The 15576-nt window shown below is 31.3% G+C and overlaps 2 protein-coding genes across 9 annotated transcripts; one reads left to right on the plus strand and one right to left on the minus strand.

The window, feature by feature from the left end:
- The first annotated feature begins 3179 nt into the window (after positions 1-3179).
- Positions 3180-5895, plus strand: LOC112792375 (transcription factor bHLH144). Its single transcript, XM_072213298.1, has 4 exons — positions 3180-3349; positions 3875-4019; positions 4304-4494; positions 4890-5895. The coding sequence occupies exons 3-4, from the start codon at positions 4387-4389 to the stop codon at positions 5613-5615; spliced, it is 834 nt and encodes a 277-aa protein (XP_072069399.1). The 5' UTR covers positions 3180-3349; positions 3875-4019; positions 4304-4386; the 3' UTR covers positions 5616-5895.
- An 895-nt stretch (positions 5896-6790) lies between these two features.
- Positions 6791-13361, minus strand: LOC112792374 (tobamovirus multiplication protein 1). 8 transcript variants are annotated; one of them, XM_072213294.1, is made up of 13 exons: positions 12841-13361; positions 12169-12219; positions 11721-11754; positions 11433-11519; positions 11286-11337; positions 10437-10608; positions 10202-10297; positions 9387-9447; positions 8719-8783; positions 8392-8466; positions 8227-8302; positions 7847-8013; positions 6791-7105 (listed from the first exon to the last, which is right to left on the minus strand). In XM_072213294.1, exons 1-13 carry the CDS (start codon positions 12943-12945, stop codon positions 7082-7084), a joined length of 1065 nt encoding a protein of 354 aa, XP_072069395.1. In that variant the 5' UTR covers positions 12946-13361; the 3' UTR covers positions 6791-7081. The 8 variants fall into 8 exon arrangements, with proteins under 8 accessions (XP_072069395.1, XP_072069393.1, XP_072069394.1 ...); XM_072213292.1 differs by having other exon boundaries at positions 6791-7176; XM_072213293.1 differs by having other exon boundaries at positions 9387-9456; positions 12841-13328.
- Positions 13362-15576: the final 2215 nt, after the last annotated feature.

The following is a 15576-nucleotide window of genomic DNA, read 5'->3' on the forward strand; positions in this document are numbered from 1 at the left end:
GACATTTTTGTGAAAATGCAGCATAATCCAACATAGCCACTTTTAGTAGTTTGGACTGTTTGACAACTAACAAAATTGAGATAATAGATCTGAAATACTTGAAAACAATGTCAACTAGCTGAGAATTTCCAGCAGTAAATTGTGGACAGATAGATTGTCAATTCTCTTGGAATTTGAGGAGGATGAACTTGATAACATTTATAATTTTATATACATCTATGTATCTTTGATTCCAAGTTTGGTGTATGTGGCAGACAAATTGCTAAATACAAGAACTAATATACTGCTCTGTGTGTAGTCAGATATTGACTTCAATTTTTTGCGGTAGAATCTATGAAGTATAGAGAATCTATGAAGTATAGATATTGACACGGATACAAGAAATCATACAACACGAGATACGCGAATTTAAAATTCTTATAAAACACGAAAATACGATATATATATATATAAAGTATGTTTTAGATAAATTGTAATTATATTTTAGTATAAAATATAAATTAATTTTTAATTAATTTTTTAATTATTTTTAATATTTTTTAATTATATTAAATATTTAAAATATATTTTGTTTTAATAATTAATAATATATACTATTTCTAAACTAATTTTAATAATACATGTTAAGAATAAGATTAAAATCTCTGATAAATGATAGTATTTAGTTTAGGTGTGTCCTCTAGAAAAAAAAAAATTTAATGAGTCCGATACGGAGATATGACAAATAAAAAAATATCCGTACTTTATAGAGTAGAATCGATTACTCATAGTACAAGTTCTTTTTTTAAAACATGTTTAAGACATGTTTTTAATTTTGATGTACTCTTTTTTATAATTTTTTTTATATTTTTATCAATACAATCATTTAATTATATTTTTTTAAATAACTATTCATATCATTAATATATAAAATAATTATTTTTGTTGACATAATTTTATATAATTAAATGTATATATAAAATTATTTTACATATATATTAAAATTAATTTTTTTAAGAAAATATAAATTGTTTTATTTTTACTTTTATATATAATTCATAGAATTTAATTTTGATGTACTGTCAATGTAAAATAGTTTTACACGTGCATCCAATTACGTAACATCATATCAATAAAAATAATTATCTTTCATATTAATTACATAAATAATTATCTAAAAAAACAGATGTAATGATATGACTGTGTAGAATGCTTTACACGATCAATACATAAAAAATAAACTCATAATTCATAATACATCAATAAATATAAATCTTTATAATACACATATAAAGCATATATAAAATATGGGAAAACTTTCAAATATATCAGTACACGGTGTTTTAATGGTGTTTCAGTAAATTTTGATAATAAATCTTAATTATATATTTTTTATAATTAAAATCAACACTTAAATTACTGAACAGTATACGTATATACCCCTCCATTTTAAAGTTTTCCTAAAATATGTTATCAGAGTATGCAAATAAAATATTTCTATAAAAAGTAATCAATGGGCTATGCAATACAATTAAGAGTTTTACCCCAAACAGAGTCACGGATCATGCATCATTGCGATTAATCTGTTCTAGAACCACACGAAAGGGGATTGCTATTTTGATAGTGTTAACTATGGCATCATGGTCATCATTATATTCATCAATGACCCAACCATTATAAATCATATTTATCTATCTATCTATAACTTTACAATGGCAAATTGTTTCTAAATTTTCTTCGTTAATAATTGCTGGGACCCCACATTATATAATGTATATGTCGACTGCACTTATAAAGTTATAATCTTCAAGTGAATCTAAGACACTATCACTGTGCTAATCTAGGGAAGTTTGGCTATATATGTCTTCTTTTTTCATCACTTGATTTCACTATAATGCATGTGGTTGGTGAACAAATAAAAAAAACAAATATTATGTGTAATATTCATAGTTATATATATTATATATAATATTTTAAGTTCAAATAAAATAACTATATAGGACAAATGATATACAATACAATACATGATTCTTTGTTACCAAAAAACACCTTATCCATTAATAGAAGAAAAATGGTTTGTAGCTTTATTGTTGTTGTCCAACCCTTGTTTGCCCAACCTAGTGACATGTTAGGTAGGCATATCATAACTCTTTATTTTATGATTTTGACAAATTATATTATTTTATCAAATGTTCTAACTTTATGTAACTGTTGTAAAAAAAAATAATTTTAATGTAGTAATAGTATAAATAGAGTCATTTAATTAATTTTTGTTCAAAATTATTAAAATATAAATTAATTAGATTATCTCTTATGTGGTGATTTTAGAAAGCAAAACTATTATTGATAAAACAAATTAACTCAAAATCAATTTTCAATCCAACGATACATAACATATGGAGATATGAATAAATAATTATGATTGAAATACTATTAATCTTTAATATATATATATATATATGTCAGAAATTATTTTTAATATGAAAATAGAGATAGTGTTTTAGTTAAATATTAATATTTGAAGTGTATTACAGTAGGGAATGGATCCTCTCAAATGAAAAGAAAATTGGATGGTGTGTAGTGTTTAATCTAACTATTCATTACTCTCTCTCTTATTTATTTTTGGTCCCACTTATAGAATCAAAAGTGAGAGATCACACTGAATTCTATCAAGTGTTAAAAAAATTAGAAAGAATCCATTTCCATTACAGTATTGTGAAAGTTATTCAACACCCTCCCCACGTGTTTCAACACGACCCCACGTGTTGGTCAAAATGTTACCACATGTCCAACACGCCCCTTGTGTATTGGTCAAGATGTTGCCACCTATCCAACATGCCCCCACGTATTGACTTTCTACCTGTAAAATTCACCTACCTATAATTACACCAAATAATCTCATTTTCAACAAAAACACTAATATTTTTTTATATTAAAAATAATGAGCCTATTTTTGCCCACCCAAACACACCTGAATAAAGTAGCTCTTGGGGTTAGCAATTCAGAACTCAGAAGTCTTAACTTAACTGCAGTTAAGTATTTATTTGAATTTATTATTACTCCATTCTAGTTTATATATTGCATTTGTCAAACCTCACGGGCCCCACACCCTTCTTCACGCGTGCTCTAATCCAACGGTCAGAATTTCACCCGCGATGAACGGAAGTGCATTTCCGAGACCCATTCTGATCCAATCCAACGGCCCAGATTCTCAATGTTTGACTCCTCTCTCTCTCTCTCTCTCTCATCACTCCCTTCAAAATCAAATCTTGCGAGTGCTCAGTGCTCCCCATCTCCAAACACAGGCCCAAATATTATATTCACGTTCTTCAACTCTCTTTCTGATCCTCCCCTTCTTCAAAAACCCTAAGTAAGCTCTTGTCTCTCGCTGATTTATTTACCCCAAATTGTTGCATTCAAAATGATCAAATTCTCAGAAAGGGAAAGTTTTTTCTGCTTGCTTTGAGCTGGACTGATGTTAGTTTGAAGATCTGTTTCTTAAAATGTGTTCTTTTTTTAATTCAGAAAAAATAACTTGCTTGGCTAGGGATTATTGATTGCTAGGGATTTCTTTGTAAAATTGACTTGGTACTGTTTTATGTTTTATTACAAAGTTCGGAGCCTTGCTGTGTACCTGGCTGCAACAATACAGTTTAGTGCATTTGGAATGCTTTTAAAATAATGGGTTTTGAGCTTTAGATTAGATTATGATTGGTTCTGAGGGGGGTTTCAGCTGCTTTGTTTTTATTGTTTTGTTTAATATGTAGAGTTTATGAATCTTTCTCAATCAGAATGGGATAAATCATGTTCCTTTTTATGGTTCTTGCTTCTTAGTTCTCTGTTGTGCATAGTAGTCTTTTTCATTTACATTGAAGCCATACTTTAACATTTTCAGGTCTGAGGTTTGAGTTTGAATTTTCTGCTAAGCTGGAGTCAAGCTGAATCAAGATGCCGTGGGTTTCTTTGTTTGTGCCTTACAACAGGAAGTGTGTTCGCTTGGTGGTGTTTTTTCGTGTGATTCTGTAATTTATTTAGCTGAGGTTAGCTATTTTGTGCTGCCATTTATTTTATAAATGTTTCCCTTTTAACCCAGGCTATAATTCTATAAATTCTGATGTAAAGAAAATGCATTTATTACCATATGTTTTTTCCTATGATTTTTGCTTGGTTCGCAAAGTGGAAATGTGTAAGCAAGTTTGTAAGTTACTGTATATGAAGCAATATACTGAACAACAATGCTATTGTTTTGCTCTTTTCATGTCATCTTGTATATGGGGCTTTCGCTTTATGTCCGATGTTCTAATATATTTTCCTTATGTTGTAGGTGAAGCTCCATTAGGTGTAGAGAAACTCCTTTTATTAGTACTCTCTTTTCTTTAACTATCAAAACTGTTGGGTTGGTTGAGAATGAACTTTGCGCCATCGATCAAAAGAAACCGAGCTGTGAGGGAAGTTGGGCAGATTACAATGTGTGTTGGTGCTATAGCATACAATCAGTTGATGCTAGTTTTCCAGGTAAATATTCTTCTCCATTTCTGGATTGCAATTTGATTGGAATAAAGGGAGTCTGTTGCGGCTGTATTATTTATTGTTCATACAACACTATTTTCTTTTGCAGGCTGAGTATTTCCGTCAGTTACTTAAACCTGTTACGTAGTCTAGTATTACATACCATTGGTTTGGGGTGGGACTGCATTATATTGGATTCGGTATTTTCATCATTGAAGGCTGAAGAAGATATGAAAGTTTTAATTTGAAGAAAGTTGTTAGATGGGCTCACTTTAGTACCTAGTATTTTTAAGTTTTTGCTTTCCTTTTAGAAACTTCCATCCAGCTTTGGTACAGAATAATTGCCAGTTGCAAAGGTCAAACCAATACCGCTCACTGCCTCACTCACTGCTCAGTGAGAGCGAAAAAGTATCATTATGCAGACTCATGAATATTTTATCCCAGGAAAGATGTCACTTCCTGTGGCAGGTGAATCAGTTGATAATTATACGAACGCCCCACTCACTTCTACCTTTGATGTAGCCTTGCCTCCAGGTATGAGGCAGGTGATGCCCTTTGGAAGAGTTAAATTGCAGCCGTCTGAGGTCTGCCCAAGGAATTTCATTATCTTTGATCAAACAAATCAACAGAGCAGGATGATGTTCCATCCTGCTGTGACATATAAGTTTAATACTCCTGGTTTTGATTTTCAAGCTTCTTGCCCCCAGGATTTTGAAAAGGGTAAAGTCAATCAACTGGAAAGAGATTTGTCATCTCCGTTTGAAGAGGATTCTAATGACATTGCTGCATTGCTGAGCTTGGAAATGGATGATGAACTAGAAGACAGCATGGATGAGGAAGAAGTCAGCACAGCAAGGACTCACGACAACTATGAAAGTACATCAGATACTTGTTCGAGTTACTGCTCAAAACCATCAAAGAAGAGGTTGTCATCGAGTCTAGAGAAGTCTGCTGGGACTAGGGGTGACCAGAAAAAGCAACAGGAGATGAAGAGAATGGTGAATATGCTGAGAAGGATTGTGCCCGGCGGTGGTAACCAAATGGATGCAGTTGCTGTTTTAGATGAAGCTGTTAAGTATCTCAAATCTCTTAAGGTTGAAGTGGAGCAATTTGGAGTTGGACCCTGAACATGAAATTCTGGCAAAATTTAAACTTTCCGCAATATATCGGTTGGCCTTTCCATTCTCGCAACCTTCCTAATTCCCGCTCATTGGAATGGTCTTGCAAAGTAATAAATTTCACTGGCAGTGTGTAAGAAATTACTGTCTGAACTGTACTTAAATTATGTTTGGCAGTGATGTTGGTTTATTTCCGTTTTGAATAGATATTCAGGTTGTCAGACATTTTATTATGCTGTTTAATGTACTGTAAATTTTACTTTATGTGATTGAGCTCTGGTTTCCTTTATACTTGTCCTTTATGCCACTTGTATCTTCTTGTCTTCCACTACTACATTCTTGCATTGGATTTTATTTAACACGCATGCTCAATTTGAAGCATGCTTCTCGAAGTTGACTTTTTGAAGTGTTCTCCAGTGGATTTGGTCGAGATACCAAGAAAGGGAGACCACGTTTTTGTTGACCTTGAACGTAACATCACCTTGACCAAGTTGCCATTGTCTTTATTTTTGTTATATATGTTCTGGCCATCCCTTTATTTTTATTATTCTTGGTGATGGCCTGATGGGTCTTAACTCTCAAGAAACAGAGTCACAGAGCACTGTCATGCATTTATTGATTGTGGGTTACTGTCCCCAAGACCCCCCCCCCCCAATTTTATGCTGTTAGTGGCGCACCAACGAATACTTTTCTCTCAGTGCTGCTCGCCTTGTAATTTTCATGCAGTTTTAGGTCCCACAGTGATTCACACTCCATCTAGTTGCTTGACCTTTGGGGTTCTAAAATTCTATACCAATGCAAATATTTTATCATCCTTTACTTTGATCTTTTGTCCAGTCATCAGAAAAGAATCCATTGAGATTCCAAACCATTATTGAGAACAAACCAATCAAAATTCACTAGGCTTGATGTAAATATGTGGTTTGTGACTCGAGCTGCATATTATTCTAGAATTTTGCTAAGAAACACTTTAAGAAAACACTTGTTAACGTTATGACAAACAAGAACACGTGTGAACGCGAGCCACATAACTTGTCCTAGCCAGTTACCTGAGTTAGTCGGGTGAAGAAATCACCTTGGCTATTTTAAAGATCTTCTAAGAACAGAGAAATTGATTCAGCGAGAAACCGGGGTGGATGAAAATGTTCACTTTGCAAGAGTGTTATTAACATCGGACAAGAGTATTTCCAAAAAGAACCCAAAAACAATGACACATTCATTAGCATTCCAAAATTTGTATAATAGGAAGGACGGGAATTTTCATATATCAAATTGCTGATATTTACATTTATATTTAGAATGTAAATACAGTGGGAACGTAGATCTCGATGCCCTAGAGCACTTGCACCTGCCTGCTTTGTTTTATCTCATTTGCATCTTCAGGGTTTGACATTCTAGAGAAATTTCAGGAGTGTGCCCAAAAGTCCATCCGAACAAGATATGTATTTGAAAATGTTATGACATCGATCATATATTCATATAGGGCTCGCTCTAGATGCCTGCAAAAATAACACGGCTTATATTACTACACAGTTCTTCATGTAGGACTTAAGTCTGAAACAGAGACCACCTGAAAACAAATAAAACGATAAAAACCCATATAAATTGGAAATAGTTGAATAACCTAAAACAGAGCTAGCTTACGGAGTCAGAACCATAACTGATAGAGGTACTAATGATAAAAACAACAAAAACCATGGATAGGAGTACCAAAAAATAAAATCTATATAGGAAACATCATACTAGCATGTGAACCATACTGGTTCACGTATGGTTCACTAAAAATTGTCCTTATTATTATTCTTGGATAGATGCACCATTTCTTTATTTATGCTTGATCATCACTTAAATACACCTTCCATCCACACTATTCAGAAACAATATGGTTGTGAACATTTAACTTCTAATAGTCAGTTTAGTTTATTCCATTTGAAGAATAAAATAAATAAAATTCTGAGTTATGTTATCACGGGATTGTGCTCCCCATGAACCTTACAAACTAAATCTGACATGATCTCATCCATTGCCTTTCTAATATCAACATATTTGTAATTATAGAAGATTTTTGAATGGATGGGATCATGCAATGTTTAACAGAACTCTCTGTATTGATAAAGGTAAAGACATGGGGTAAAAATAGGGAAGATTGGGAGAGTCCATCATTATATCACAAATTAATGACTGAATAATGCAAGTATAACTTAGTCTGAGCACAAACGGTAAGTTACATGATATAGTACCTGATTCTGCATGCTAGTTGTTGTAGTCCAGCGCTGAGGATTATGAGTAGCAACTGAACTATCAGCAACAAAAGCTAATGTTCTTGATTCTTCCTGTACATTAGAAGCTTCTGCAGGTGGCAATTCTCTCATTACCCACAGTACCACTGCTGATGGTAGTGATGAACCTGGGAGAAGTGAAAGCTTCAGATTTACTGGAGATATGAAATTCATTTCAGAAGGCGATTACCAATTGTAAATTCAACTAAAAGTTGAAGGGAAAACATAGACCATGAAAAATATTTTCACAATTATCACTCTCATGAGAGAATGAAACTGTGAAAGGGCATCAATAGTAGATTCCAGTAAATGAGCCATGAGAACTAATAAAAAGCACATACCAACGAAATAATACAAAACAAGTAGAAGAGAGGCGTAAATATCATTCAAAGGCCACTGGTGCCAGTGATACAGTAACTGCAATAGAAAAAGTTAAGGAAATCATTAACCTGTCAAAAAGAAAAAAGGACATAGAATAACACTTGGAACCATTTATTCATACATACAGGAATATCAGTTAAAAGCTCTACACAGGAACTTGATACGAAGCACAGTACAGATACAATAGTTAAACCTGCAACCTGAGAAACAGAATACATCAATAATCTATTATTTAAATTTAATGCACAAACATGAATGACAGCATAAGTCATTAGATTGAATGCATACAACAGATCAAGAAGTAAATAAAGTGTGCTTCAAGCTATGGGTGCTATTCGCTGGCAGACCCACCACACCATTTTTGGAGCCAAAAGAAGAAGTTAGAATGATAAAAAGATAAAAAAGAAAGGTTACATATTTCTAATACTCCAGCAGAAACAGCAACATAGTACCTTCCACATTTCAGATGAAGGTTGCTCAGCTCTAACTTTTCTCATCTTCAAGTACAATAGGATTCCTGTATATATATTTATTTATAATTTATAAAAGGTAATAAATTAGACTGTGTCTACAAAAGTAGGCATCTCACTAGCTACCAAAACTCATCCCAAATATATAATACACATTTTGAAACTACAAACTCATCCAAAATTTCAGATATTGCTCTTCCATTAGATGTACCTAACAAACTATGGCTTACACATGTTTACTATGTCAATGCCATGTGATCATCCATGTGCAATTCGGCCAGATCTGTAGGAAGTACTGTAGTATTGTACATGGTTTAATCTTATCATCTAGTTACTTCCCAGGATTCCTATTTTACAATTACATAGTGGTAAGAGAGTGTACAGCTTTTTTTTTTTTTGAAAAAAAAAAAGATCAAAACAGAGAACTTATCATGTCACCATAAAAAGCAGGTGTTTTATTAACATTTTATTCATAAATCTTTTCAATATTGCATAATGCAGTTACACAAATGCTAAGCAATGAGCCTCATAGATAATCAATGAAATACATTTACACGGGACAAAAAAAGTAGAACATCTACTCAAGTACCAATCAATGCCAAATGTACAAAATTTTAGAATGGAAAAAAGCTTGAATAGAAGAAGCTCACCATAACATGCTAAAGCTGCTCCCAACAAAACCATTGCAATAGCAGAAAGATCCAAGTATACCTGCATGATCTTTATAGTCATTTAAACCATGCTTGAAACATTTTGAAAGACTAAACTATGGGAGCATGCATGATTCATGAAAACTTTCAAATTTAAAGAAGAGAATATCACACATCTGAATAACAGTGACAGCTCAGTGCCCTAAGCTAATTTCACATATGTACCAATAACTAAGCACCACTTGTCCAGCAGCTTCACTAAACCTAATACTACCTCCATCAACTAAACATATAAGGCAGCTAAAATATATTAAAGGAGCATCATAATTTCGTCATCATCCTATCAATAAACAGCACAAATTTTCTCATTCGTTTCAGACAGCAAACTTTGGGGAAAACCTCCATTAGTCCTATCTAAAACCTGCTATATTTTGAAAGGAAAAAGAATCTACAATATGGGTGTACAATCTTCTAACAAGGTTCCACACATCCTCTTGCAAATATGCTAAGAGGTTGGGTGGCTGTGCTTCATCAATAATTTCTTTATTCTCATTACTTGAGCAAAAAGGGTCCTTCAATATCTTTCAAGTTTGGTATCAACTCAAAATAAATAGAAGCTTCATACTAAGCGTAAGCTTAGACTTCCTTTTAAAAATAAATAAAAATAAAAAGAACTCGTTTATATTCGAGGAAAAAGAATAGCAACAATGATTAACATAAAAAAAAGTCAGTTATCACAATGACACTAATATAATCAAAAGCTGGTGCATGGCATGGTAAATAATAAAACAATACTGAAATAACTGTTTACATACTCGAGAAGCCACTTCAGAATCAATGGGATTTTCTCCTAGGCCAATCCAGATTATTACAGCAAATGCCATCATGATGATGAAAAGTAGCAAGGTAACCTGAAGAATAAATTAATGGAAATGATTCAGAAAAGAATAAATAATTAGATAACTGTCAAATGAAACAGGTAATGTGATGCCACAAAATGAATAAAGCATAACTACATGAGAAGAAACTCAAAGAAGAAATTTCACATACCAAAATAACAAGCTTTTGCCGATATCCAATACGAGAAAGACGAACAGGAAAACACTTTCTATGGCTATCTATGTTTGCTAAATTTGCATGTGAAGTTTTTTCTAACAAAGCTTCTTCAATAAAACTTCCTTCATAGTCATCATCATCATCAGGCTGATGGCAAAGGTCGACCCTGCAAAGGGAAACCCAAGTGTAACAACATAAAGTAGTTCATAATTGGCAGAAATGAGAACAAAGTAGGTTAAAAATATATGAAGGATAATCATATAATAGTAATACACGCACAAAAGAGGATATGCAACCTAGCACCACCTTAGAAGCTAAAAACAGTAAAACACCCAAGAGGACTCAATCCCCCCACATACACACCCCTCTTTTACCACCATGAATCACAACTCTTCGTGTGCTTTTCTTAAATAGTTAAGGCAGAATAGTAAGTGGTTTGAAGTACCAATTTCAGGACAAATATATATTTGACTCGCAAATTCTCAAAAAAACAAGTTCTTGGCAAATTCTAGAACACCAAACCGAATATTTAATGCCACTCCTAAAAGATGCATGCTTGTTTGTGAATAACGACTAATGAAGCCTGAGAATTGCTCCCATAGAAGAGAACAATATATCAATAGTACAGTTGCAAAGAGGGAAAGCAAAAGAAGAGAAGTAAGTAAAAAGGAACTAATCATTGACAGAGGTTAATAAAAATAAGAGATAACAGTAAAGACCACTTAAGAGAGCCTGTAAATATTTGCTATATATAAAATTACTCTAGCAAACACTGCTAGTGATTCAACATGCATATTCAAGTATAAAAATTCAAACAACACCAAAATAAGCAAGATTACATACCAGAAGGATAAAAGAAGAAGAAATGCTGCAAAAAAAAGTATTTTGGGGAAAGCTGCAAAACAATTTTCAACATTTCAAACTTCAAACATTTTAATCAAGGATATGAACTCGTTGTAGATGTCTAGTCAGTAGAGAATGGGGTCATACCCATAAAGATAAAACCACAAGAGTCTGACCAGCATCTCCATCCATTGCAAGCAGCAAAAAGTGCCAACACCAAGTAAACAAAGTAACCTGAAATTTAATACTGATGGAATCAGGATAAAACAGCTGGGATAAAATATGAAATATTGCTAGCTCACAATTTATTCAGGAAAGCATTATTTTTCAAAATAATGTCCAGAAGTTATCGTGTCTGCATAAAACCAAGGTGCAAGAAAATAGGTTAAGCACGTACTAAATAGATTTGAGCAACAAAATTAAAATACAACTAACCCAGATTAGAGGAGCCAATCAATACATGAAACACCTGCAACCCATCATATTTACATCTCATGAGAAACTAAAATATATATACGGAAGCTGTCATCATATATAGCATCAGCAAGTAATAATTAGTGAACCTGAAAGCATAAATTGGCATAAAAAAAGCACCCTCTGATCTTTACAATAAAAATAAAGGATCACTGATTAATATCCCCAGGCTATAATTAATGTTAAGCAGGAATCCCTTTCACATTTTGGAAACTGGTATATAGTAAGGACATAATTTAAGCACCATTGCTATACCTAATCTGCAGTCTACTAGAGTACTAACCAGTAAATGGTACTCATTCACTTATTACATGTTGAAAACACTCAAATTGGTAGATTCTATAAAAAAACACTGGCCTACAGACTACTGTAGCAATCTCTGACATAATAGCTTGCATAATGCACTTACTTTTTGTCGAGTCCAGCCAAGCTCTTGATTACGCAAGTGAATCCTAAGCAACTGAGATTCCATAGGAATAAAAACAGGCAGTAAGTAAAGGCAAAGAACTACAGTGCAGCACCCTTTTGCATACAAGAGCTTAATGTCTCAACGTTAAAGTACACTAGCCAAATTCTTAAATTGTATGATGATCAAGAGCAATTACAAAAGTAAACTTCTACGTTATTAAAATCTGAATCATGCCCTAAAACCTGCACAATCATACCATGGTAACAGAACTCACTGCTCAATGATAACATCATATATCCTATGCTAATTCTTCTATATTAATTGATGCTAATGAAGCTACCGGATTCATATATAGAAAAAATTTTCTTAGGGCAAGAAAAAAAAAGTAGGCTACAGTTTAGGGATTGTAAAACAATATAACAGCTAAAATATCAAAATTCAAAATGCAAGTTTCGAAATCTGAATATCTTCTCACAAATTCCCCAAATTTTCAAATTACGCCAATCACCCATCCTCTTTTCATCGTTATTTTTCAATTCCCGCTCCCCACCAAAACAACCCCAAATTGTGCACAACACTAAATAAACCCCTAAAATTTGCAAATGCACGAACCAATTTCATATCCGAAAAGCAATGCCGGCGCGAATTGAAACATGAAAGAAAGAGAAGAACCTGAAACAACGCAAGGAAAGCAACGATTCCTTCAACAAGGGCAAGACCGACATTGACACCGAGCAAGAGACGCGGAAAACAGTTGCCGCCTTCGAGCTCCGACATCTTCCCACGTTGTCCCTTGTCGTATTCGCTTTTGGAAGGAATCGGTTAAAAAAGGTATAAACAGAAAACGAGGATGGGGAGGTGGCGCACACGTGCTCCAGTTTCACGCCATTGGGGATTGGATTGAGATCTGTGAATCCGTCACAGATTACTAGCAGCACCACCACAACCACATGACAGAGTCCAGTGTTGGTTCTCGCAGATTTTGTGGAGGGGCATTAATGGTAATTTTAGCTGAAAAAATGTGAAAATCTCGAGAGTTAGTGTGTGTGTGTCAGTGTGTGTGAGAGAGAGAGAGAGCGCGCAAGCGAGAGAGAGAAGGTTGTGTTTGTGTGGAGAAAAGACGCGTTGCTCTTCTCCTCTTTTTCTTTTCTTTTTGGTTTGTCACGTTGTCACTTTTTTAGGTTTTTATGAACAAAGAAGATTCCCCTGATCCCCTCTTTGACTTAATCCCTTGACTCTCATAATCCTATTATCGCATCTTTCCTTTTTATTTAAAAAAATTAAATTCAATAATAGGATTCTATATGTGATTAACTGCTTCTTTCCCTAATTAACAAGTTATTGTTACTGATTAATTGACGGAGAAGCTAACTTATTTCCCTATCTTCTCGAATTTGAGCATTAAAACCAAAAGCAAAAAAAAAAAAGTAAAAGTTAAATATATAAATTTATAATCTATTATTTATTATGTATTATATAATATTAAAATTAAATTTCTTCGATTAATTGTTTAGCTTATTTGACATGTTCTTGAAGATGTTTTTATTTATTTTATTCAATTTATTTAAATACATTAATTAATTAAATTATTTATTTAATTTGATTGAGATAAATATTAAATTATTTAAAATTTTATTTAATTATTTTAACTATAAGTAATTAACTATATTAATTATTTAATTTGATTGAAATAAATAAATTAATTTTATATTTTTTTGTCTTATATATTTTGATTATCAATTTTTAAAAGTGTTATAATTAATTATTTATTTGATTTGGTAGAGATAAATATCAAATTATTTGATTTCACAGGAATAAATAAATTAATTTATTTTAATTATATTATTTTTTGTCTTATGTATTTTGATTAACATTTTTTTAAAATTTTATAGTTAATTATTTATTTTATTTAATTGAGATAAATATCAAATTATTTAATATTTTATTTGATCATATTAATTATAACTAATCAATTATATTAATGATTTGATTTGATTGAAATAAATGAATTGATTTTGTTCTAATTTGTATTAATTTTTATTTTATGTATTTTGATTAATAATTTTTAAAAGTGTTATAATTAATTATTTATTCAATTTATTGAAATAAATATTAAATTATTTAATATTTACTATAACTAATCAATTATATTAATATTTGATTTGACAAGAATAAATGAATTGATTTTGTTTTTATTTGTATTAATTTTTTGTCTTATGTATTTTGATTCGTAATTTTTAAAAGTGTTATAATTTTTACATGATATATTTATAAGATATTTTTTACTTATTTAATTTACTTTATTGAGCCAAATAATTATAATTAATTGATTATATTAATTATTTAATTTAATAATTCAAATATATCTTATTTGATTCAATTTATTATCATGTTAATATTTGTGTCGTTGTTTACCAAAAGTTTTTTTTATTTCTTCCTTGAATCTAAATATTTTTATTCATTGTTTATATTTTATTTTTTATTTTAATATCAAATTTAATATTTTTATTAATATTTTTTACAATTCATTATTTAATAGTCATATGTCTACCATCAATTACATCGCCATGAATATTTCTTTAATTTGTTAAAAAAACACAATTTCATTCCTTCTTCTTTTATTTTATCTATTTCTATATAACTTATTCACTCTAAAATGTCATATATAATATAAGAGAATCTCATTTTTTTTTTACCAATTGTTCTTCCATTAATAATACTTTTTTTTATGATGTATTATTTCTATTCTTTGATTTTTTTATTAAACTATAGAATATTATTATTCATGATCACACTCTATCACTTTTATTTTTATTTTTTTCTAATTATTTAAGTTTTATAATTTTTTATTACAAATTTTATCATTTTTATCACATACAAGTTAATTTACCATATTATATGTTGAGTCTTCTTGATGTTTAAATTATATTCTTTGAACTTAATTTCATTTCTGATTTAGGGGGTTGAGTGATAAAATAATATTAATGAAGAGTTGAAAACTGTCAGTGTTTTTTTATCTTCTTGGCTTAACTCCTTTTATGTAAGGATCATGAGTAATTATATACAATGGTACTTGTGTATAAAGGGTAAATATAAATTGTATCCTATCTTCTTTTAGTAAAAATTTTACTTTCTATCTTGTATTAGGAAAAATATTATTAATTATTTTGAACCAATAAATTTATCATCATTGTGGGCAAATGTAGAATTTTAAAAACTTATAATTAGTCAATGGTTACTTCATTTAGTTTAATATGTTAGTTCTTTTAGTCAAATGTTGTCTTGGATTTGTGTTGAATTTGAACACAAATTACAGCTTCATCCCAATATATAAGAGGTATAGTGGCTCTAGAAAGTATAGCTAGACATTTAAATAAGTGTCTATGCTCTCTTTCAGCTAATAATCTA

The sequence above is a fragment of the Arachis hypogaea genome, chromosome 13, assembly GCF_003086295.3.
Source record: "Arachis hypogaea cultivar Tifrunner chromosome 13, arahy.Tifrunner.gnm2.J5K5, whole genome shotgun sequence".
NCBI lineage: Eukaryota > Viridiplantae > Streptophyta > Magnoliopsida > Fabales > Fabaceae > Arachis > Arachis hypogaea.